The sequence below is a fragment of the Pyrgilauda ruficollis genome, unplaced genomic scaffold (assembly GCF_017590135.1).
Source record: "Pyrgilauda ruficollis isolate IOZ18807 unplaced genomic scaffold, ASM1759013v1 scaffold3, whole genome shotgun sequence".
In the NCBI taxonomy this organism is placed as follows: domain Eukaryota; kingdom Metazoa; phylum Chordata; class Aves; order Passeriformes; family Passeridae; genus Pyrgilauda; species Pyrgilauda ruficollis.
The window spans coordinates 17,712,471-17,738,042 of NW_024524377.1; the positions used below are offsets into that span (position 1 = coordinate 17,712,471).

At 37.7% G+C, this 25,572-nt stretch overlaps 1 protein-coding gene across 1 annotated transcript in view; it reads left to right on the forward strand.

Annotated features, from left to right (window-relative positions):
- Nucleotides 1–25,572, forward strand: part of MYO3B (myosin IIIB) — a 196,591-nt gene that overhangs the window by 147,574 nt on the left and 23,445 nt on the right. The window contains exons 32-33 of the mRNA XM_041473419.1: nt 4,857–4,920; nt 5,804–5,942. Coding sequence (XP_041329353.1) covers nt 4,857–4,920; nt 5,804–5,942 — 203 coding nt within the window. The remainder of the gene's footprint in view (nt 1–4,856; nt 4,921–5,803; nt 5,943–25,572) is intronic.

The window sequence follows — 25,572 nt, forward strand, 5'->3', positions numbered from 1 at the left end:
AGTGACTAAGGACCGTAATCTATACTACCTTGTTCATCTTCTTGTTCAGACAGAGCTGTCATTCTTAAATATCTTTAAATCCCTTTAGACCCCATCAAAGTATCTGTAACTCGCATGTTCCACCATCATCATCCTTTCCATTTCCTTCCCAAATGAAAATTGTGTTAAGTAATACTGATTTGATACTTCCCCCGGAAAATACTTACTGTATTGTTAATTTTTTTCCCCTAGCTCATTGTACTATAGCTCAGTGACTGCTAAACATCACAACAGAAGTTAGTTACATGTACACAATCAGTGCCATCGTATTGTATAGAAGAAGGCATTGTTTCCACAGAGTGACTTACTTACGCATCAGTTGGGTCTGTGGCTTAACTGTGTGTCAATGAGTATCCCTTGCTCATTGGTGTCCTTTGGAGCTCTGTGTGTTAAGCGTAGAAGATATCGGATATCAACACCAGTTCACACTCTTGAACTGAGTTCATTGTGATTTTTTTCCCTTGTATCTTTCTCTTTTTACCTGTTTTGTATCATGTCCAGGCTTTGGTCAGCTAAGGTTCTCAAAACCATTATTTTTAGTAATGACATTCACATGAGCCTTACAGAATCAAGATTGTATAATATAGTATGTACACAAACTAAGCTACACAGGCACACCAACTTAGATGTTTATAAATTTATAGACAAAGAATATCAGCATTTTTCTCTTTTTCAGGAAGTATGCTTGTGAAAGTCATGTTCTAGAAATGGGTCTATTTCTGCTCTCTAATGGCTTGACTGATGAAGCAGAATCTGATTACTAAATTTGTATCAGAACTAAGTGAGTGGTGGTACAAGGGCTTGAGAGGGTAGGATTTAAATTAGAAACAGTTACATGAAATGTAATGATCTGTAATATCAAAGTCCATAGTGCTCCAAAGTTTACATTGGGAGGTTTACAACAGTGAAGATACACCAACTCACTTGTGCATCATAACATTTTGTCATCACTGTCAAGACTTGGTTAAGGTAGTATATTAGAGACTGCTCTTGAAGAAAATTAGCAAGTCCTTTGGCAGCAGAAATGATCACATATCTCTGTAAACCATGGTAAAGGAAGATATCTAAGAAAGATGAAAAACTAAGGGTCATATGGTATCATTTTTCCAATCATGAAAGGCTCATGTGAAAATAAACTGTTCTGTGTTGAGAATCAAGCAAGAAATAATGGCCTTGCATTGCAGCAAAAGAATGTTAGGTTAGACATCAAGAAAAGTTTACTAATGGTAAGTTGAGTTAAACCCTGTGTAGGTTATCTTGGAAAGTCTTGACAGCTCCATCACTGCAGGTTTTTAAATCAGGTTAAATATATGGGGAAAAAAATAGGTGTAACTGATTTTTCTCTGAAAATGGGGGTGGCTTAGATGATTTGTCATCATCAAGTCATTATCAAGTGAACTGTAACATTTCTGTGCCAGTGGGTTTGGCATTGCAAGGCAGCTTTTATAGCTGGTTTTGTCGTAGTGCCACCAGCTGCTGCTGCATCAGTATGGGGAGTAAGTACAGAAATGGGTCTAGAGGAATTCTCCACGTGTCTGCTTTACTTGCAATGGCATTGTTGCTGTGCTGAAAAATGAATGAGGTTCATTTCTCAATGGTTTGCTACAATTGGAGGCCCACTGAAATAGCATGCAATGTGGATTTACCTGCATGAGCACTGGTAGATTAGCACATAACCACAGTATCCGGTGTATCACTGGGAGATTAAACATGATTTCAGTCACATGAGAACAAATTCATTTAGGAACTGGTTTCATGTGAATTCTCCTGTTTCATATAAAAGCTCTTCTGTCTTTGCTGTGGTTTCTTTGACTTGGTCTGCAGCCTGCATCTCACTAAAATGAGGTTCACTCTATCAGTCAACAACAAAACCTTCCAAGAATTCTTTTGATTAAAACAAAAAGAAAAATAATCACTATGTTGATGTGTTTCTATTCTTCATGGAGAGCTGATTGAAAGGGTCACATCTCTACATTTTAAACCAATTTTTTTCAGGATCTTCAGAAGAATGCCACTGGCTCTTGGTAATTTATTCCCTTTGTAAAGGTGTATAGTTTATATATACACCTTTCCCATACTTTCTCCTTGGGTGATATCAGTTTCTGTCAAGACTACATTGCAATTTCTTGTATAAGGCATCTTTTGAATATGAATTTTCATTTATTTCCACAAAAAAAGCTGGTATAGAGACATTCTGGTTTCCTTTAATAGCTTCACTTTCCTATTTTTAATCATAGCAAACATTGAGATTATTGCTTGTGATGGAAATAGGAAGTCTGCAATCCTTGTGGCATGCAGTAGTATCCATGGGCCTGATTCTGATGTCATGTGAGCTTCTAATTACTTTGCTGTTCCTAAGTTTAGTTACTCAGGATTTTTAAAGGTGTAAATGGGAATTTGGGCACAATTTTCCTGTGTCATCTAGTTTTTCCCTCTTTCCCACCCCTTTGGAATTTTTCATCTACCCACACTGGAAGGATTGAATTTGTTCTATTCTATAAAATACTGCTTTTGCAACATGAACTGAATTATTTCTGGTAGAATACCTAGTAGTGTTTCTAACATTTTCAAAAGCATTTAAGTAATGAAAGTAAAAGTGCCATTACTTATACTAACAATGGCCAGAGTAACTCCAAAACCAGGTATTTTTTCTCCAGCATAAGTTAATCTCCATTATTACATTTATGTTGCTATGGTTCAGCTGCTTTCAGTGCTAAGGATAGTGAGTCTATACACTATACAGATGTGTAGACAGACCTTCAGAATCAATGTTTCTTTCTTTTTCCAATGTTTCTTGCTAGTGGAGTGATTTATAGACAGCCTGTATGTGAAGACTGAGGCGTATTACAGCTCAGTAGCTGAACAGTCAGCAGCAATGTTGAGTTGCCTGACTGAAACCAGGCCCATGAACCCAGATCAGCAGCTGATACCACATTTTCAGAGGTATTCCCTGCCAGTTTGACATTGTGGTGGGCTGACCTTGGCTGTCTGCCAGGTGTCCCCCAAGCTGTTCTGACATTCCCCATCTTGTCAGGACAAGGGAAGAAAAATGCAATGAAAAGCTCATGAGTAACTACTAGTAATCAAGTGCATACTTCTGGTAGCAACAGTAATTCTGTGGAAGGACGGGCTCTCTTGCGGCAAATACAACCCAATTTAGGATTGTTTTAATCAGAAACAATGCATCACTGGGATCCTGACAGAGAGTTGGGGTTTGGGGGCTTCCGAATTCCAGAGGCTGATTTTTGCTAGCTTGAGCTGTACAGAAGGGAAGTTGCGGATTTTTACCTTTGTGCTTTAAACAATTACATAAGGTTCTAGCTGTGGCAAGGTTGTGTATTTTTTTTAGTAGAAGACAGAGATTATTTTCATGCTGCTCATTTAGATCCAGATCCAAACCACCACAAAATCTGAACATTTAAATTTATATGATGATTCAGTCCGGTTTTGGCATTGTAGGCCATTTGCAACATACTGATCTGACAGTAAATTTTGATTTTGACATCCACCACAGTGATACTTGAGGATTATTAATAATTTTTACCTTGTATTTGATTTATTTTTAGAAATGTTAGGGGAAAAAGGGAGTGCATCATCTCAAAAAATGCTTGAGGAAGTTTTGGGGAAAAGTGGCAGGTTATCTAACCAGTGCCACTAAATAAATTATTATCTAAATAATATATATACAAGATAAATAGTAATAAAGAACTTTACAGATAATGTAGTATATGCACAAATGCAGTGTAAAATACAGTCCTAGACATAGGTTATACTTTCCACTTTAAGAGGTGTGCCAGTACTAAATGATAATGCATTTATAAAATGGATCCCTTCGTTTTGTCCAAGGAAAACACAAGTTTAAATTCAATTTACATTTTAGGGAGAATGTTTTTCTTCTCTTTCTTTGTGTCAAAGAATAAAGGGGGACTTAAATTCCCCTTATCTGACATACAAGTCCGAAGTTCCCTCATGAAATTGAAACGTTACAGAAAAGATGAATGTTTATGAACTTCATTCTCTTTTGACAATGAAAAACTCTTTGTATTAATCCCAGTTTGAGGACCATGAGCATACCAAATAATTTTTATGAACCTCAATTTTTTTAATCCACTAAATGAAATTGGTAGCATCTTTTTTGGTATTGGATAGCTGAAGATTCTGAAACAAGTTCTGTCTGGGTGGACTTTGCTGTTGAAGAAATCCATTGACTTCAAAGGCCTGACAATGAGGATTACAGCCTGCAGAAGGTTTTTATGTTACTTGAATCGGCATTAATGAAGTAGGAATTGGCCTTTAATATTTTTAAGGCAACATAATGTGATGGTAAAATAGTAACAGATATAGACAAATAATCTAAGACGTCTTCTTGCTCTTTCTTTGACCCACATGGCTTTAGGAGAGCACATGTGTTTTACTTCTTGCTCACCCATCAAATTTTGAGTGTCTAAGTTTGAATTCTGTGAAAATAGCTTCTCACGGCCCTGGGAAAAATATTTAATGTAAAATCTTAACAAACTAATACATTACTTCATTTTAATTGCATTTTTGTAAACTCATTTTACACATCTGCACAGATTTTTTATGACAAATTCTTTGTTCATAAGCTGTTGCTGTGTTTAACAGTATGCACTTTCGTATAAGAGGAAATGGGACTGGTCTGGGTTTTTTTCTGAATTGATTGTATGTGCATATTTAGAAATTGGGGGAGGGAGAAAAGGGAAAATCAACAAAAAAAAGTGTGTATGCCAGTAAACCTTTTATAAGAGTAAAGAAATGACAGTATTTAGACTAAATTTTTTCTTTTTCTTTGCTTTTAGGCAGCAAACCAGTAACCAGTCTTCTCCTGTTGTGCCTGACTTTCCTGACAAACAAACTAAAAAGGTAGTAGTAAGTTTATATTCTAAAACAACATCCCATTATAACTTCAAATTCCTGAGTCCACAGTTCTGCAATGTGTTCATGTCTGCTTGGCATAGCCATCTGAACATGAAACCGTTAGTGATGTTTTGAAGTCTTTGAGACAAAAGCCTGCTTGCTAAGAACTTTAGTTCTGTAGAGAGACAGGGAGGTACAGTGAATAAGAGAATCAAAAGGCTGGAAATTTGCTGCTGAGAATAAATGCTAGCTGCTCCCTGAGGTGATTTGTCTGTGCACTTCACTTTCTACAGATGTTAGAGACTCTTTTTTAGTAAGGACCTGAGGTTCTTTGGTAGCACTTTGATATCCTGCTCGAATTCAATATGTGAAATGGAGGAGTCGCTCTGTGACTTGGAGCACAGCATAGTCTTTGAAGTCTGATCCAATTTTTGCTGCTTACCATTTGATGTTGAAAGGATGAAATGGAGAAAATGTACAGTTTTTGCCAGTAACTCTGCTGAGCATATGTAAGATTAAAAAAACAAAATCCCTTGGATGATGTACTTAGAAATGTTAAGCAGATTAATACCTTCCTATAGCTTTTTCTAAAGATACAAATTAACTATGAGAGGAAATCAGCATACAGTGCATGCTATGATTTAACTGCATGAGGAAAGGGGATAAATAAGTTAAATGGAAAAAAGTAAACAAATGTTTGTGACAGGGGTGCTAAGTCAGTGTTGCTGAAAGCCACAAGAATCTTGTGTAACTTAAATCTAGCATTAGATGTTTCAGAGAGTCTTGGAAAATAACAAGTTGCTCTCTATGAGATCACAGCTGTAAGTTATCATAAGCAAGTGGAATCAATACATTTCTTATGTGCCTAAACCAGCATTCTTTATTCCAGGATAATTTGGATGAGATTTCTGCTTCTCCATTTATTCAAAAAAATTCATTTGAAACGAATGATTCACAATCAGTTAGCCAATCCCAGACAGTTGCAGACCATCAGTTGTCAAGTCTCTTGACATCCTGCAAAAAAGGAGGTAAGAAATAATAAAGTAGCAGAGATATTTTGTTTACTGCTTATAAGCTACATGTTGCCAGCATGCAACTTGCTTTATATATTGGTGAGATCATTTAACAATCCCTTGAAAGGCAGGAAACATAACGGAAAAACTTTCTTCTACACATTTTCACTCTGGAAATATGAAAAAGCCCTTAAGTCTCTGTATTACAGAGGCAAAAGTAAAATGATTTTTAAAATACACCTTCTGTTAAAAGTGTCATTACTAATCTCAAAATACCCCTTTAATGAAATCAAATCTGCCTTCAAGAGCTTCAGCTTTCCTTTGCCTTCCAACCTCAGAAGTCAAAGACGGTAATGAAATCTCTCATGTTGGGCAGAATGAAAGACGACTAGTTTGTTCACACACACAAAGATTCAGTCAGCAGCACGGGAGCATCTGCAATAGTTCTACAATCTATGCAGTGCAATTTTTTTTTATTTTATTTGCTGGTATGTTACTTTTGCCTTGTTTAGCAAGAGTTTCAAAACTTAATGTAAAACATTTTGACATTTTTTGAATTTTACCTGGTTTATCTTTGGATATTCCAGAAAATCATTACCTATCAGAATACTTTTCTCTTTTCATGGGTTTTGTAATCATCCTATTTTTGCAAATCCATGAATGCAGAGTTCATTACTAGACTGTAGAATAACTTTCACAGTTTAAGATGAAGTAGGTTGATAATGTGATATCTGTAACCAGAGCCAAAATGTGTATGATAGTAAATTAATTTTCAGATTAATACTGAAAATTAGTTGTTTATACTGGCGTGCTATTAATTATCATTACTGTTTGTTTATTTATTTCATGGGACACCTTTCATCTTGTAAATATACAAATATTTATCTGAATAATTATGCCCTAATCCTGCAATTTATGTGTTGAAATTTTACAGAGTTCAGTAAAACAATTTACAATGTAAAGGCAAGAAGATTGGTATTTATAGGGAATTTGTTCTGTTAATTCAATGTTTTTCCTCTCTTAATCAGGCATAATGTGCTTTCCATGCTAAAAAGAGAATAGTATTTAAACAGAGCAGATTGAGAAATCCATTCTTCCCTCTTCATGCATTTCAGTCCATATGGGCTTTGAATCCGTAGTGTGGAACTGCAGGGGAAGTTTGCATTGCTATCTAAAATTATTGCATGTTAAACAATAAACCTGTCAAACAGAAATATCTTAATTGCAGCAAATCCTCTTGAGGAAAGCAGTCAGGGCCCAAATCCATCATCTTTACTCTCACTGCATATTGCATGTTACCTTGCAACTGGTCTCCTTGAAATCAAAGACCTTGTGTCTGAGGTAAAACAATTAGAGTAAAACTGGCAGAATTACACCCTTAGCAAATATAATTCAGAACCATTACCCAGTAATTTAGAGTGTCTTCAAAAATGTGGAATCATAGAAGAATAAAATTTGAAAAGGAGATAAATGCAACATTGATCTGAACTATTGAAGAGACATCTATATTTAAATGAATAAGCATGCAAATGCAGAGAAGAAGTTTCCCAGTTAAGCATGAAAATATTCAAATAGATGATGATATAAATCACATTTCAATGAGTAACTATTAAATAAGTAAACCTGGTGATGAATAATAACTTCTTCGGGTGGTTTTAAAAGCATGGCTTGCATTCAGAGATGCAGATGCTTTCACCTGGTGCTCAGTCTGTATTCAGCTGCAGTGTATGAAGTACACTTTTAAGCAGGTTGTATTCTTATACCTACTGTGAAAACCAAGTGAAATAGGAAATATCTCTGTGGAACAAGAAAGCACATATAAAATATGTGAGCTGTACAGTGTGATACTAAATAAGCTGCTGTTCACACTAAAAAGCTGCCCACTAGGTAGTCCAAACAATGCAAAGACTGTTATTTTTCATAGTGAAACATTTTTCTGCCATGTTAGAGACTGTTTTTTAATTCTCTGTAAGTTACATTACAGACAGCACTAGTCTGCCAGCTTGGTGGTGCTTGGACCTGAAATACAAAGGCCAATGGGAAAGGGAATGTGACATGTTTCTGCACTGGTCCATGACCCAGTCATGAAGCAGCGTTGGTGTTTGCTTAAGGAGGAAGTCTGTATGCAGGCTTAAGCACAAAAGGAAAGACAGGCTGCTTATTTGTCTTGAGGCCTTAGCAGGTGAGGGTCTGGTTCAGTCAAGAGGGGACAGAACACAAAAGGACAAAATGGTTGATATGACTTTGCATGTTTTTGTATTAATCTGTTCTCTCATATCTTGTTATCTGGCTGTCTAATAGCACAGGCTGCCTGTTCTTAATAACAGATTGGCAAAGGAAGAGTAGAGAAGAAAATTTCTACAAAAATCACGCAAGGACTATACTCTGTAATTAATACAGAGACAAAAGCCTTTTTTTCACATCAAAAGCCTTCTCACTGGGTCATAGAAAGACTGAGCAGTATGGCCAAACGCAAGCACAGCAAGTGCATGCATGTGCTATGGTTCTATAGAGTCACAGGGCTGGTTTTACACTGCACAGACATTCCCCTGCACTCTGCCAGAGCACTGGGGCAAGAACAGTGACAATGCTGAGAATTCCCTCCAATGTTTCTGCTGTACACAGTGCCTGGGCAGAGAGTCCAGTCATTAGTAACAATTAAGCCAGAAGTTAATTATTCTAGTCATAATACAGTACTGAAGAAATCGAAATAATATAATCTCCAGAGGCCAAGTAGTGATATTGCCATAGATGAGATAGATGGTGAGAATGTATGAAATTATTAATGAAGAGTGCTTCATAGGGAATTGACCGATGTAACTTTGCTTCAAAGGTAAATGTGACAGATTATCTGAGATGCAAAGGAAATATGTTTGCAAAAGGAAAGCTAATAGTATCTCTGCATTGACCAAGTGATGACATATTTTTTATGCTTAGCACAGACATTTTGAACAAGTGAGAAAATACACAAAGAGTCTCTGGTTGTGAACATTGTCCCATGGGAGAACAATGTGACTTGTGGATATGTTCAGTTTATGCCTTTCACCCCACATTGCAATGCTGAAACTTTGTGAAAAGTAGAGAAATTTGCCAGGATTCTGTGAGATCTGGAAGTATAGTCTGTAGTATTGTCTATAGCCACAGTCAGAGGCAGTGAATAGTCCATTTCACAAAGTATAGCCTTTGATTTTAGATTCTTTAATCTTTTATATTTTCAAAACTAGGGGAAATTAGGGCTTGATATGTTTCAAGCTGGTGTCCCATTAGTCAGTGACCCATTTTTAATGTTTTTCTTGCAATATGTATTTTTTTTTAATGGTGATAATTTTCTCTTCCTTTCTGGTAAACCAGTCATAAAATGGGATTTGGTAAATGTAGCTGTGCTGGGTTTGGAGAAACGTATGAAGTCACTGGGTTTTGCACTGATGGAGGACAAGCAGATAATTAAATATGTCAAGTTACTGCTTGATGGGGAGGAAGGCTGCTGCCCACCTTGCCCACTGTGGTCACATTTTAGTAGGGGCATTGTGGGAATGGGAGACATTATTCCCAAAATGTTACTCTGTGGTTGTCTTCACACAGATGATATTTACCGGTTCATCATCCTAAACAAGAAATTTTAAATAATCATGACTTCATTTGAAGTTCGGACTTAACTCCAGTTTTAAAGAAGTGATCCAACTTTAATGCTAAGAAGCATGATCGTGTTAAAATACCCAATCCAAAAAGAACAGTGGCTTGGAAGTTTGATCTTTGCTTTAGAGTACAGTTTTCTTTGTACCAGACTTTATTATTGATAATACTTTAAACTGCCTCAATCTAAAGTACAGTCTTAATTCAATGTCTTGTGCTTGCAAATGAAAGGTGCTTAAATATAGAGAACTATGTTACACTACATAGTAGTTTAATGCTGTAGTAGAGTTTTAACTCTGGTCTCATTTCATTACTATTTTTACGTTTTTTGAAAAAAGTTAACAGCTATGGCAAAGCAATAACCAGTAGTGACTTGGAAATGGGGGCACTTTTTATCCTTGAATTCACAAAAATTTAATATCCCAGCGTGGCTGTAATAGGTATTATAGTAAAGAACAGGTAGAACAAAATGTGGTATCAAGATCTGGGTGCCTTGTAACAAAAGATGCCACTTCACTTTGTGCAAGTAGAGAGAGATCAAGCCATTCAGCTGTTTGTGTAACTCAGCTTCCTGTTTGATTTCATTGTAACAAACCTTCCTTTCTAAGTAACGACAAAACCACTGCTACATGATGTAGTGTAGTGAAATACTGCATGGACTTTCAACTAGTTGTCACTGGCAGATGGGATGATATGGACACATAATGCCATTCCTTTCAGAATCCTATAATTCAGGAATGTAAAGGAAAGAATTTGTAATCTATTTAGAATTACTTTTGGTTGTTTAAACAGGAGTTTCATTTCATTATTTTTAAGCTCTCCACTGAGACTAATCTTACACTGAGGGAATATAAATCATAAAAAACTTGACTGTAGTCAGTAAAATCATAACAGTGAGAAGAATTGGGTCTCTTGGTTATAAAAAATTTGCATGAAAAGTTTTCTATATGTCTGGGGTTTAGGGGAGCTTGGGGCAAAATATTTGGTTTTGTTTCAGGTGGTTTTTCTGAGTGGGTCAGGTTTGAGTTGGTCATTCTTTTACAAATAAAATAGCATGATCACAGGACTGTTGGACTGTTACAAGGAACTCTGAAAAGGCCAAGATAGTGTTACATACTATGATCTGATTGTGCTGAGCATGCTGTAGCTCTGTGTGAGGCCTGTGAGATCTCCATAGTATTCTCCTATAACATACCACGCTCTAACAGACAAATTACTGTTAACCTTGTTGCAGCTGAAGGCTCCAGCAGAGGAGTTGCTGATGTGGTATGTTGCCCAATGAATTTCCAATGAAAAGATCCTGCTAGTGTTCTGTGGCTTTTGAACCAAAATCTGACTGGGCATATGCAGGAGAAAAATTAGCTTATTTTTATTTTTAGTATCTTTAGTGATACTAAAAGAGTATCACTAGATTACTGATCTCATCACACCTGGGATAAATGCTTTGGGCTTAGTAAATGGGAATCATGTTTCCAGATTATTCATTTTATCTTGCAAATGTATAAGTAAAATTCCTCGTAAGAAAATATTTTTTAGGATGTCCCTTGAGAAAATAAGGTGGTAATAAAGCCATGTGTCAAAGCAATCATTATTGTTAAGAACTGCCTGAATGGTCGGGCTCAGAGAGTGGTGGAGAATGATGCTGCATCCACTTTGTTGGTTCACTAGTGGTGTCCCTCAGGGATAAGTGTTGGGTCCAGTCCTGTTTAATATCTTTATTGGTGATCTAGGAGAGGAGATGGAGTCTACCATGAGCAGATTTGCAGACAACACCAAGTTTAGTCAGAGTGTCAATTTGCTGGAGGCTAGGAAGGCCCTGCAGAGGGACCTGGACAAGCTGGATCCATGAGCCAGACCAAGAGCATGAGGTTCAACATGACCAAGTGCAGGGTCCTACAAATTGGCCAAAACAACCCCATGCAGTGCTACAGGCTGGGGGCAGAGTGGCTGGGAAGTGGCCCGGTGGGAAAGGGCTGGGGGGTGCTGGTAGACAGCAGCTGAACACGTGCAGCAGCCACAGCACACATCAGTGCATGCCCAGGTGGCCAAGAAAGCCAGGAGCAATCCTGGGCTGTATCAGGAACAGTGTGGCCAACAAGGCCAGGACAATGGCTGTCCCTCTGTACTCGGCACTGGTGAGGTCACACCTCAGGTGCTGTGTCCAGTTCTGGGCCCCTCAGTTCAGAAAGGACATTGGGGTGCTGGAACAGGTCCAGAGAAGGGCAATGAAGGTGGTAAGGAGTGTAGTGAGTGAGTCCTATGAGGAGCAGCTGAGGAAGCTGGGGGTGTTTAGCCTGGAGAAGAGGAGGCTCGGGGGACCTTATCGCTCTCTACACTCACTGGAAGGAGGGTGTAGCCAGATGGGGGACAGGCTCTTCTCCCAGGTAACCAGTGACAGGACAAGAGGCGGTAGTTTTAAGCTGTGCCAGCCAGGTTTACATTGGACATTAAGAGGAATTTCTTCACAGCAAGGGTGATTAAAAATGGGAGTGGACTGCCTAGGGAGGTGGTGGAGTCACTGTCCTTGGAGGTGTTTAAGGAAAAGACTGAACGTGGCACCCAGTGCTATGGTCTAGTTGACAAGATGGTGCTCAGTCATAGGTTGGACTCAATCTCAGAGGTCTTTTCCAACCTAGTTGATTCTGTGATTGTGTTTCTATCATTATAGGAAAGGATAATCACCTTTCTAGGCTTGTGAGGCTGCATGGTTATGCAGATGGATGCTTTTGGTGAGCCTGGTACTGTGCATTGCATTGCACATGGTGGGACCCTGCAGAAGCCCCCAGGAGGAACCATCACCTCCCACCCAGTGGAAACCCTGAATTTTCACTTTCTGGAATTGAACAGGAGCCTTTCAGCTTCACTAGCCATTAGGGTGAGAAACATTACCTCATTTTCAGAATTTCAGTTCTTTACCATATAATTCAGTGTGAATTTAGAAAATCTAACTGTAAACATAAGTGACATCAGTTGCATTTCTCTTGGCCTTATGTAAATTTTTCAGCTGAGATTTGCAGTGATGTTTGCATTCTGAACTGATTCACCCATCAATGGTTTCTGTTAAATCTTTTGCTACTCTGTAATGGCATGATATGCAGCCTGAATTTTGCCAAAGTATCAGACCAACAAATCTGAAAAGAAATTGGCTGTTCATAAATCTTTCTGTGCTGCACAGCTTCTTAATTGTTTTTTTCCCCTCCAACAGGCAAAGACACAAACAGTGGCAAGTGATAAATACAAGCTTTGATTTGTTAAACACATGTTAGCTCTATGTTTAGCCCTAGGCAGTGAATTTCATTATAGGCTGGTTTACTTCTGGATTGGTTATTGTGATTGCTTCCAATGCAAAAAGATTTGACCTGCAGCCATGACTGATTAGTATCAGAGGTGAGAGATAAAATAAGATGCAAGTAAACTGCAGAGATAAATTGCAAGAGAGTTCTCCAGAGACAACTCGGTACTTGTTCTATGTAAAACAAATAGAAATTCAGCTTGTAATGACTGCATTGCAATAAAAATGGATTGCAGAACTCTCTCATTGAAATATCAAAAAATAATAGTAAGAAATCAAAGAAATTGAATAATAAGTACATGATAATGCTGTGCCAAAACCCTGTAGGTTTTAATAGGGGTTCAATTTCTCCTCTTAACACGTAATGTCCACTGATCCAAGCTGCTGTTCACCTGCTCTTAGTCTTCTTTTTATATCCACAACATACAGGTTTGTTTGAACGCTTCTTTTAGTTGTATCTTTGTAGGTAGTTAAGTATTTTTTTCAGCATCTCACTGTCCTGTTGTTATTGTCTGAAAATTCTTTTAAGTATTCCATATCAGCCTTATTTTTATTATTTTGCCACAGTTACTAGTGCTCTAAATCAGCAGCATATCTCAGATGACTGGTGTACTCTGGCATGTAGTGTTGTTCCTAATTCATTACTCTTCTGTTTCTGAAAAAAACACACATTTTTTTCTAAGTAAACTTTGTTAGAGTAAGTACAGCGAAAATAACTCTAATAATATTTTCTCAATGGCTTTTTTTTTTTCAAATTGCAGAATTTTTAGACTTTTTCTCACATCAGAAAATTTTAGATAATTTCTTTATTTCTGGGTATTTTGTAAGAAAAAGGCTAAGACCGTTAATTGTTTGCTTTTATAGAGCTATGATTTAATCTGCTAGCTGTGTTACCAAACAATTTCTCGGTGTTTGCTGGTATTTAAAAAATCTGAATTCACTCTATTGAATTCCCCACAACTAGTAGTAATAGCTGGAGTAGTAATAGCTGGATTTCACATCTTTCTAGAAGACACTGCATGCTTCCACAAATTATTTTAATCATTCTTCATAGATACTGTGAAGAGATAACATGCTAGTAAAAGCAGTAACATAATTAATGTGATGTTGCAGAATGTTACATGAGGTGTGTGGGATAGGTCAGAGAGTACCATAACAAATTAACTTCTTAAGTATTTTGTATGGGTTTGGATTTTTTAACTCTGCTCTAAATTTGAATTTTAATTCTAGTGAATGTGATTAGCTGCTGAAAATCATTTATGGCTCAGTAGAAGCCCAAACCATGGCATATGATATGCATGGTTGATGAATGCAAATGAGAAAAAAAACCCAAAACAGCTCTGACAAGTAAAGGATAGATACTGAGGACAAAATGTTTGCAGCCACATATGGAAGATGTAGGTGCTACAAGTTACTCATAGATACAGTTTGATAAATAGGTATTCCATTCACTAAATTATGAACTGGTTCTGAGGCATTTGGGTGGAAAAAAAATTGCCTTACATGACTTATTCATTAGCTCTGCTCATGACAGTGATTGTATTAGTTGGCTGTCCATCATTACTTCTCTCTACTCACTAGAAGTATTTTGTATTTCAGTTCTCTCATGGATAACCTCAGATGATTCTAATGATTAGGCTGAGTAAAGCAATAGCCGATACTAGCTTGTCGCAGTAATTGTGAGCTTACAGAGCTCCCTTCTGACCCCAGTCAAGGATAATCTTTCTTGAGGATCTTCCTTGCCTATGGAGAGAATTCCAGGAAGAAGTTGTTGTGCTCAAGTGTTGACAGGACAGCAGAAAAATAATGCCACACCCGCACCTTCCCAGCTTGTAACACTTTTCCCCTAAGGGAAGGTCAGAGTACCAAAATCACAAGAAGTATTTTTACTGATGCCAGTGGGAAAAAGAGGAGCTGCTTTCTTCTGTGTGGTCTGGCAGGCAACAAGCATATCTTAATCATAACACAACATGCATAAAAGAAGAGTTTTATGAATTCTAATTTTTTTTTCCTAAAAATACCTCAGTACCTGTTCTTTATCCTTAAGGTTTGTCCTGCCTTGTACATGTGAAAACATAGGCAATGAACAATGTGAGAAGGCAAGAAGCACTACTATGTAATTACTAAGTACTGCCTCTTGCTGGTCAGGTTGGTCTGCCCTACCAGGTTAAGTCTGACAGGGAGAATGCAGGCATGGCTAACAAGCTGAATACCAGTAAGAATACCCATGAAGATTTGATCGTCTTTAATATGTCCTTCTTCATCTGACTGTCTTACATTTTGTTACTTCTACATATAGAAGATGCGTGTGATTACCTAGTACTAAGAAGTTGGAAAGCTGTGCCAGCTCTTTACCTTCAGTTGCAGCTATTTTTTGTCCTAGGAAGAGCTTCTTCGATTCTTTGTCTGTGGCTTTGTGAGTGTAGTGCTATTCTTGAGACTCCCATCTCACCAATGTGCTTATGTTGCCTCCTTCACACACACAAAAGTTACATTTAAAATAGGGAAAAAATACTACATTGTTCCAGCCTCGTTTTGTAGTTCTGGGATTTGCAAACACCAAAAATGCCCTGCAGCAAAGTGGTGCAATTGTTTTTTCTACATTCTTTTAATGCTGTTCTTTACTGCATATTCTTAGTCGCGATAAAGAGCATGACTATCAAATGAATAGCAGCAAGCGTGTCAGTTTTAAAGGGCTTATTTGGAAAGAAAAAAAAAAAACAAACCAACAAGTAAGTTTGTTGCTGCTCAAAAAAAAGTAAAGCTAATTTTAGTAGCAGCATAGATAGGAGTTTAAAAAATTAAGAACATCTACTTCCTATAGTTAAAAATTGGTAAAAGGGGTACTTGTGTTACAATAATCTTTGACCTCTTGATTTGTTTTCAGAGACAGGTGAATATATGTGGAGCTCAGGTCTGCATACTGCCTCCTGTCCCAAAAGGGCACAGGAACAAGATTCTAGTTTGGGCTAACCCCTCATATTTTGCTCATCAGACTTTGAGACTAAGTGATATCAATTTCTTTCATCTCTTTGTTGTCCATGTGCTTCCAATTAGTATTTCATTCATAAGAAACTGATAAATTGGAAGTTCTTAATCTCCTCACAAGGATTTGCCCCTTGCAATGGTATTCAGAACAGCTGTAAGTTCAAGTCTGTAGTATATATCAGTTTTCTGACTGCATATCCAGGCTCACACTTTGTGCCTTTTGATCATTGATTTAGGCCCCAAGAAGGGTAAACTCCTCAGCTTCATATCCAAAGGAGCTTAACTGCTTTAGAAAAATGAAATTTTGCATGACTATATTTAGATAGTCTTATTTGTAAACTGTTGTCTTCTTTAAAACATTCCTTGGGAAGAACATAGTCATCAGACAGCCATAGGCAGACATGTCTCAGGGCATTGCAAATGAAGTAGGATTTTCATTATTGTCTTTTATCATCATAAGCAACTTACAACCTAAAACTTTCAAAATCAGATTGCCTGCATGGTAGTAGCATGCCAAACAAGCTAATCATTGACACATATTGAAGAAAATCCCTGTTAATTCACAGAACTCTAGTTTTTGTCCCACCCACAAAATACATATGCGCAGTCAGAAAGCGTCTGCCAATTTTCTGCTTAAATTCTGTAACTTGTTTGTGGAATTGTAGTCACTTTTGGTGTGACTTGCAAGGGGGGAAAAAGAGAGGAAAAAAGAGGAACCAATCTAATTTTTTTGAAAGAGATTATAACAGTAGGGCAGAAAATGGTGACCATGGTAGATTAAACCATGCAGAACTTCACATGTAGGGAAAATGTGTGACAGACATGGACAGACGTCATGGAATTAAAACCAATCCAGAAGTGGAGTGAAGAGGGAATATGCCATCAAAGAAGAAAACCTGTGCAGACAAGCATGATGGAGGAAGAGGCAAATGAGATGAAAAACTAAAAAGATACTGTTCAATTTCAGTAAGAACAGAAGGCTTGGTAGCCTTGGCAAATGTCCTGCTGCTTTCTGTAGCATTTCTTTGCTCATATCTAGTTTTTCAGGGAAAAGTATTATTCCAGTTTAGAGCATTTGAAAGGAGAATTACAATTCATTCTCTATTTTAAAAGGAAAAATCTTTTTGAATGGCAATACTTATCAAAAAATTTTCTTTGCTGTACTGTCCATAGTATTGCATCACAGTTTGCAACACTTTATATCCTTATTTGCAACATCATTTTTTTGTTTTGCTTAGGAAGCCTGTGCCTCTGAAAGGGTAGAGCATTAGTCCAAAATCTTTGAAAATAAAGAAGAGACCAGATGAAATAAGGGAAATTTTTCCTTGTGTAATAACAACCTTTTCTTCAGTGATCCTTTTTTATATTCTGTTTATGAACTCTGGAAGCTAACCAAACAAACACACAAAAAAAGAGTTTACAAAGAATGTAAATATCCATTGTCTCATCAGGAGAAGAGACAAGGTAAAACACAATACTCCAGATGGTACAGTAAGTTACACAGTCAATTCAGCCTTAAAACAAGATTCCAGAAGTTAACTGAGACAGGAGGAATTGAGATTGCCCCTGCTGGATTTCTAGGACTTACAGTCTTACATGCTGTATTTCACTATCACATCTATTGCAGCTGTACAACCACAATGTTTTTGTCTTTGCAGACAAGGACTGAAGACGTTTTCAATGTTACTTCATAATGGTATTTTTAATTCCTCTGTTTGTGCCCATCTCTATGTTCAGTGTTGGACCTAAGCAAAAGCTTTATGTTTTTTAATTTAGTGATGTGTAGTGTCAGGCCTAAATTCATTAATCTGTGACTTTATGACCTATCATTAAACCTATGACTTTATGACTCTAAACCTGTGAGCAGGGCTTGAGGGTTCTCATGGATGAAAAGCTGGACATCAGGCAACAGTGTGAGCTTGCAGCCGAGACAGCATGGCTCCATCAAAAGAGGAGTGGCCAGCCAGTCAAGGAAGGGGATTTTTCTCTTCTACTCTGCTCTCAGGAGGCCCCACCTAGAGTCCTGTCTTCAGCTCTGGGGTCCTGAGCACAAGAAAGCCATGGACATGCTGGATTGAGTCCATGGGTGGCCATAAAGATGGTGAGAGGGCAGGAGCACCTCTTCTACTAAGACAGTCTGGGAGAACTGGGGTGATTCATCCTGAAAAGAGAAGGCTTCAGGGAAGCCTCATTGCAGCTTTCCAGTACTTTAAGGGAGCTTATGAAAAAGACAGAGAGCAACTTTTTGCACAGGAAGATAGCAATAGGAGAAGGGGGAACCATTTTAAACTAAAAAAGGACAGATTTAGATTAGAAGTTAGGAAGTTCTTTACTCAGAGTATGGTGAGGCACTGAACAGTCTGCCCAGAGAAGTTTTGGGTGTCCCATCCCTGGAAGTGTTCAAGATCAGGTTGCACAGGGCCCTGAGCAGTCTGGTCTGATAGGTGACATCCCTGCCCATGGCCAAATATTGTAACTAGATGATTTTTAATATTCCTTCCAGCCCAAGCTTTCTATGATTCTATGGCTTTCTGCATCTTATCTATCTTTCCAAATGTAATGGAATGTTGGCAAGGGCTTTAAATCCTGTTCACACTCTTCTAGAACTTCTTGTGGTAACTTCTTGACATCTTATGATTATGCAGGGTCATCCACAGCAGAGGATGTGGATGTGCCTTTCTTTCTGGACAAAATTCTTTAAAAGTAACAGCTTTCAGCTCTATTGATAGTTGCTTCCGAGAGCCAGAACCAGATTTTTTATTTCAGTTGACAATTTAGGATCAATATTTAAGGTCTGCCTTTACCAGTGGGTTATCAAGATCTTTTATCCCTGGTTGCTGAATGAGTGTATCCCAGATTGGTCTCTGGGTAAAGCCTTTAGCTAGTAAAGTCATAATACAAAAAAAAACCTTACTGGGAAAAAACTTTCTTTGCGTTCTTTCTTTATGTTCTTTCTTTATGCTCTGTTAAAAATATAAAGTAAAATTAGTGGCAGATGACATACATATTCCCCCAATATTGTCAAATTCTGCAAATAAGAAATCCTAGGAATAAGAGCACCATTGTATTCCTTTAGATTTGTAGTTGCTTTACTGTAGTCAGAAAAAGCCAAACTCAGGAAGTACATATGCTCTGTAAGACAGCTGAGTTTAACTGTAAAGGAGTTAGAGTTGTGTCTGTCACGTGCTTTGCAAGCCAACTGGAAAATTGCAAGTGCTGGGTTGATGCAGGATGAATGTCTCTCATAACCTCTGGCAAGGTACAGCAGAGGAGAATGTCCCCATATCTGCAGAGGTTGCTTCAGTTCAACATCAACTGAAAATGAGAAAGTGTAGAGGATATGGGAGAAAGATTATTTCTCATGGACTGCACCCTTTATCCTGGTGGCTTTTGTTCAGGTTTTGCTGCCCTGCCTTAGAATGATTCCTATCCTGGGACAAGTAGGAACAAAGAAATGGAGCTGGCTCTGCAAGCAGTGAGCAGGCCCTCTGTGCTAGGGGTGTTCTTCTCTGAAGAGGCCTCAGGGCAATTCTAAATCGGGCCTATTATGCTCAACATCATCGTGCATCTTCATGCTACACCATGAACAAGCATGGCTGGTCTGTAAATCTAGCCCATTGTATCTGGATTATATTTGTTAAACTAATGCTTGGGGTTTTGTCTGGCTTTGTTCATACCAATACCGGAACATTGAGTAAGAACAGCAAATCAGAAACAAAAAACACAAGCATTTTAAAATATTGCTCCCACAGATTTGAGCCCCAAGTGTGTTTTATATAAACATTTTGAATTGTGGCTGGATTTTTGACCAGATTGTTTTCCCTGAAGGATCTTGTGAAACAAAAACAAACTGAACAAAACAAGTTTTGGTGGGATGGGCCTGTGCTTGTTTTCATGTAAGCTGATGACAAAGAGCAGGAAGGCAGCAGTGTGCTGGAGTCTGGTGTACATTGTGTTCTGCATATTCCCAGCTGACTTGCCAGGAGTGATCTAGAACTGAAACAAGAATCCATTTTCACTAGGACACAGGAAAAGAAGTCATCATTAATCTAAAACAATTTGGCATTTTTAAAACAATAGACTTGGTTAACATGATATCCTGCTTGTGGCTTCTTCTCATGTGAGTGTGTGGCCTATGGTAGGTTAGGGAGGTGAGTGCATTTGAGAACTATCCTATCTCTTGTATGGCCCATGAAAGTAGTTTGTATTCTATCATTGTGCCCTCTGTGCTTCAGTGTGAGTATATAATTTCACAAAAGAGATGAGGAAGTGGTTGGCTTTAGCATGAAGCTGTTTCCAGTGGAATTCCAAGGTTGCATTTGTGTGAGTGTGCCATGCATCATGGGATTGCAGTGAAGGAGGCAGAAGGTTTCCACATCCTAGTGATGAAAAAAAACTGAAGGTGAGGAACATTTTGCTTGTAATAACTGTTTGAATTTATTTTAATGGGGTCACTTCCATGAAATACTGTAATGCAGTTTCTGTAGGTGCTATATCATTGAGCAAAGTAAGTCTGCTACCTGAAGCAGAGGTGAAAGTGGAGTCCCACTGTGTAGTATTGTGCTTAAGTTTCAAGACAGGAGACTGGGTAAAAGTGATACAGATTGTTAATGGTATTGCTTGTCAGACTTTTTATTTAGCTTCCAATTTGAAAGAGCTACTCCTTTATTTCTAAACCTTCACATTTGCATCCCTTTGATATGAAATACTTGTGAACTAACTAGAGAACAGAGCTGTGAGTTCAGTAGCCAAGAGATCCTTGATTTATTAACATAGAATTTCACAGGCTTGTGTGCAACATCTCCTTGTTCTGCGTACAACAAATGCAGCAGTCCGAAGCAGAGGTTCATCACAAAGGTCCCAGTACTTCAGGGTGTGGCAGTGGTTACCCACACATCTTGTTTAGTATTATTACAATCATTGCCTAAGACCATTCAAATTACAAAAAAAAAAAAAAAAACTGAATTCTAAGCAACTGCTTAGAATTAAATGTTTGTAGTACAACTTGAAAAGTAAATGGGTTGAACAGTATAGACAATATAGCATGGCTGTGAACAGACTTCTGTATTTTATAAGTTTCTTGTTTAAGACAAAGATAATATATATCTGTATTGTGAAGCAGTAATGAGCAGTAATTATGATTTAAGTACATAAAGCATTTAAACTGCAATAACTAACTGCTGCATTGTCCCCTACAGTGTCATTAAGACACTTAAAGGGGAAATTTAAATTACTTCTAAGACATTCTGTTACCTAGTTACTCTAAACACAGTTGGGGATATACAGTTGCTGCTTCAATTACTAACACCTTACTAATTATGCCTTTGCAAGTAACTGTGGGAAAACATTTTAATTTAGTTGCATAGAAATTTCAAAATAATATTTTTGGTGCTTATCAGACTCCTGCAAATTTATGAACTCTGATGTGCCTTCTTTTTGGTATATGTGTATGACTATGGTCTACAGAATTATGTGAAAAAATGTATTTTTAGTGTAGTCTTTTGCAAGATGGCATTTGAAAAAAGAAGTCTGCACTGAATTGTCAAGTTAGGCTGTATCTGCAGTTAGAACACTTTGAAACTGTAACTGTACTGCAGATGTATGGCAACAAATTTCCTTTCTGGAAAGACATGCTTCATAGGAAAGAAGTTCTTAAAGCAGTTTGCCAAATGGATTGAGTTGTTCTGGTCAAAAAAACAACAGTATTTCTGGCTGAGGACTTCTGCCAATCCAGATGATGTCAAGAAATAAATGCATTGGTAGCATTTGCTGGTATAGACTATTCCTTAAACTAGACAACTAGGCTGTTGTTCACAGCAAGGGCCTTTTCTTTTTTTCTTTTTTTTTTTTTCCCTTTCACTTTATTTCCCTTTATTGTTATAGACCTTCTGCTTGGTGTGCACCCAGGGAAGTGATGGTTTATACACAACTGTTGTACCATATTGTTAAAGAGCTCAGGCTCGGGTTTTCACTTTGAGTGGACCCTGCCAAGCATGGCCTTGTGATTCAATTTCAGGAGGAGTGATGTGTGTTCTTAGATGCATTTGAATAAGCACCAGTATTTGGTCCTGTAGATTCCTAAAATAACCAAAATAAAAGTAAAGTTCTAAATTCATCAGACTGTCATGTTTTTGGCCTGTACTCAGATTTCAGTCAAGACAGTGGAGAAGGTCCCAGAGGATTTTGGGTAAGATCAGAAGAAAATAAAAATAAGAGGAACTAAATGGACCCTGCTGTGCCCAGTTTCCTCCAAAATGCCTTTTCTGATACTGAGGAGCAATTTTTTTTTTTTTAACCAATTTTCTTGTGGTATTTCTCAACAGACACAGACTTTTCTGGGCTGAAAGGTATGGAATGGGTACCGTATGCAGGCATTCACACATGCTCTGGGGCAGGCAATGTGGTTGCAGCTGCACAGCGTCCTCCCTCCACCTCTCAGAGCATGGTAGTACTGAGTAAGGTCTGGTTTCCACAACTACATTTGCTTAATTTATCCTGAAAACTCTCGGCATACATATCAGGAGTATAATGTAGGTAGAGAAATTTGACAGGGCTAGCTAAAAATATTATATATTATAGGAAGAGCAAATGTGAAACGATTGGCTAGACTTTTGTTTTTGGACTAATACATTCATGAGCCATATTCATTCAATACTAAATCCAAATGCTTCTCATATCATTGGAGATTACGTACAGTGTAAACAGAGGCCAGTCTCATGTATCCTCTTTCTCTTTTTTTGTACTGGTAAGTCCCATAAGTTTCTCCTTTCTGCTTAACCATAATGTTCATACAAATGGAAATGCACGCAAATGCAAGTCTATTCATCAGCAGTGTGCTGTGGTGTTGGAAAAACAATAGATAACGGTATATTCTGTAAATTTGAAAATAAATCACTTTGTTTTTCATATTTTACATTGAAGGTGAGTTTTTTTAAAAAACTATCATGTTCTTCTAAGGCAGTGCATCTGGAATTAGCTCAACCTGTGAAAACATTCTTTTCTGTATGGAAATTAAATTCATCGATCCCTTTTAAGTACATGTTCTTTAATGGCCTTTTGCTACTTTTAATGTCAATTTTAGGTAAAGCTGAAGCTAAACAACTGCAATTTATGTGGCCATTATATAATTCATCCTGATTGATCAGTTTAATATCTGATTTTTCAAGATTTCCTCACAATTCTGGAATTTCAGCAATGCAGATATTTTCCTTTTGCCCAAGGCAATAATAGATGTGGTGTGCAAACACTGCTTTAAAGAGGGTGTCTGTCTGCTGATTTGCATATTTTAAAAGTATTAAGATCAAAAGTAATGAGAATTTAATCCATATGGCATGTAAAAGATAAATAGGAATATTAATACTGTATCAAATACTAATTAAAGGAAACACCAGTCCTATTTTTAAAATCTTGCATGCAGATGAAAAAGAAGTCATTGCAAAGTTAAGATCTGATTCTTAAAGAAATTAAGAATTTTTTTCAAGCCCAGATTCTCACTGAGACTGGGTTCATAAGCTGGGCCAAATTCTGTTTGCATTATACTTCACAGTGTCACTGGAGCACCCCTTTCTTTCGAAGTATCTCATGTGGTTCTAAAATTAAAAACTGCCATCAGCTTTACTACCAGCTTTTAATATGGATATTACCTTCCATTATCCAAGAAGCTGAAATACCAGTGTTTTCTAACACCTAAGCCTACATGTCTAGGCTCTAAAAATAGCTGATTCATGGGAACCCTGCTGGATTTTGATCAAGTCCTGTGTGCAGATTGTAGCAGTGGGTGAAGAAAATCTTGTCATCTCCTTCGAAGAAAATCTTAGACAAGAGTGGTCAAAATGAGCCATAAGTTTTCTGTGTCTTTGGGCTAGATTAAATTTCTGTCTTTCACTGTTGTGGAATTTGTAGGTGAAAGTACCTTGGGATGTGTTCTCCTGGCAGGGTAACAAGTACTCAGAAGAACTGGCACTGGTTGCACTGGAGTTAGAAGCTTTAGTGCAGTGCCAACCTAACACTCCACACAGACAAATCAGCCATAGCTAGACGTGTGTATCATGGAGATACATTTAGAGCTTCATTATTTCTAAGACTGTAGACCTTCAGATCTCTATTAAGTCTTTGTTATAAATATTAAAAGGTAGAGTATACTTTTAACAGAGGAGTTAGCTTGCAGTGAAAAGTTTCTTTTGAAATATAAGAAAAATAAACAGGGAGAGCTTATAACAAGTTTTGCTGGTACTGCAGTCTTGTAAATGAAAGAATAAATGTATCATTTGCTGTAGCAGGCTGAAAAAGACCTGTGAATAGAGTGATATTTCTTCATTTGTGCCTTGAAGAATATGTGTACACCAAAGCTGTCTGAGACACAGCTGACCCTGCCAGAGTGGAGAGAAAAGTCTGAAATATTAAATCTTGCTTAGTCTTATGTATTACTCAAACTCTAATTCTTTCATGTAGATCTATGGTTCCTATGTGTTTCTATACAACTACAGCAAGTAGTTATACATCACTATAGAGCAAATCTTGCCCTCCACATTTCATTTGAGAAAATGGGCTATGATCAGTGGACTGTTTTCTGCTTAGAGGTGGCAGTGATTCTGCTATAGAAGGCAGTAAGACACTGCAAATTGCATAAACCTCCGGTGTTGCTGCTGTGTTCCCTTCAGCCAAATCAGAGTGGTCAGGACAAAGTTGTTTTATCAGTGGATCAACAAATCACAATTCTTCTGCAACCTTCCATCCACTTTGAAAGTGCTACACCATTCTAAAGAAAATGGTGCAGCCACACATCAAGCATGTACCAGTTGTTTCATGCATGCGTGGTGCAAAGTTGTCCAGGAACTGTCCTCTTAATCCAAGAGGCAATTTGATGTAGAAGGAGAAATGCAGTCAGCTGGAGAAAGGATATGAAGGAGAGTGCTGTAAAACATTCCCAGCTGCATGTATGTAAAGGCAGTTTAGCCAGTCCGACAGATGACCTGTCTGCTTCTTGTCTTCTTCCAGGAAATATTAAGTAGATGCAGTAATTGCACACTGTGCCCCTTCTTTGCCGTCATTCTAAGGATGATTTCACAAAGGTACTAGCCTGGGTACATCTAGAAGAAGCTGAGCTTTGTCCTGTGTGAGTTAATGGGTTTTTTTCCTCAGTTACAATTTTAAATATCTGGCAAGAGTGCATTGGCTCTGTGCCTTCTGAGTCATAGTCTCCCTGGGAAGGAAGGATGTGGTTAAGCTCACTGAAGTTGTTTTGTGGACTGCTGAGTGGCTACAGGGCCTTGTATCCCAGGTGTGGGGCTTTTTTTCTGTTCACTTTCCTGCAGAATAGCCCAGGTACTGTTTTTAATAGTTGATGTGTATTTTGTAAAAGACCTTTTAAATATTGAATACATTTTCATTTTCCAGCTGGAAAATTAAAACATAGCAGTATATCATCACATGGTTCATTCAGTCTTGAAGCAATTTTGAAATGTTAACCGAAAAAAATCTATCTGCCTTGGAGCATTTTTTATATCAAACATTCCATGAAAATATTTTCCTGAAACTCTTTAAGTATTTCCAAATATTAAAGAAGAGAGATGACTTTCTGAGTATTGGTGATGGGTTAATGCAGATAGTGTCAAGTTCACATTTCAAAAAAAAAAAAAAAAAAATTAATGTGAATGCTCCAGTGGGGGAGACTGACCAGCATCACTTGTCACTGGCACAGGCTGACACATTGCTGATGCCAGCTCACATTCT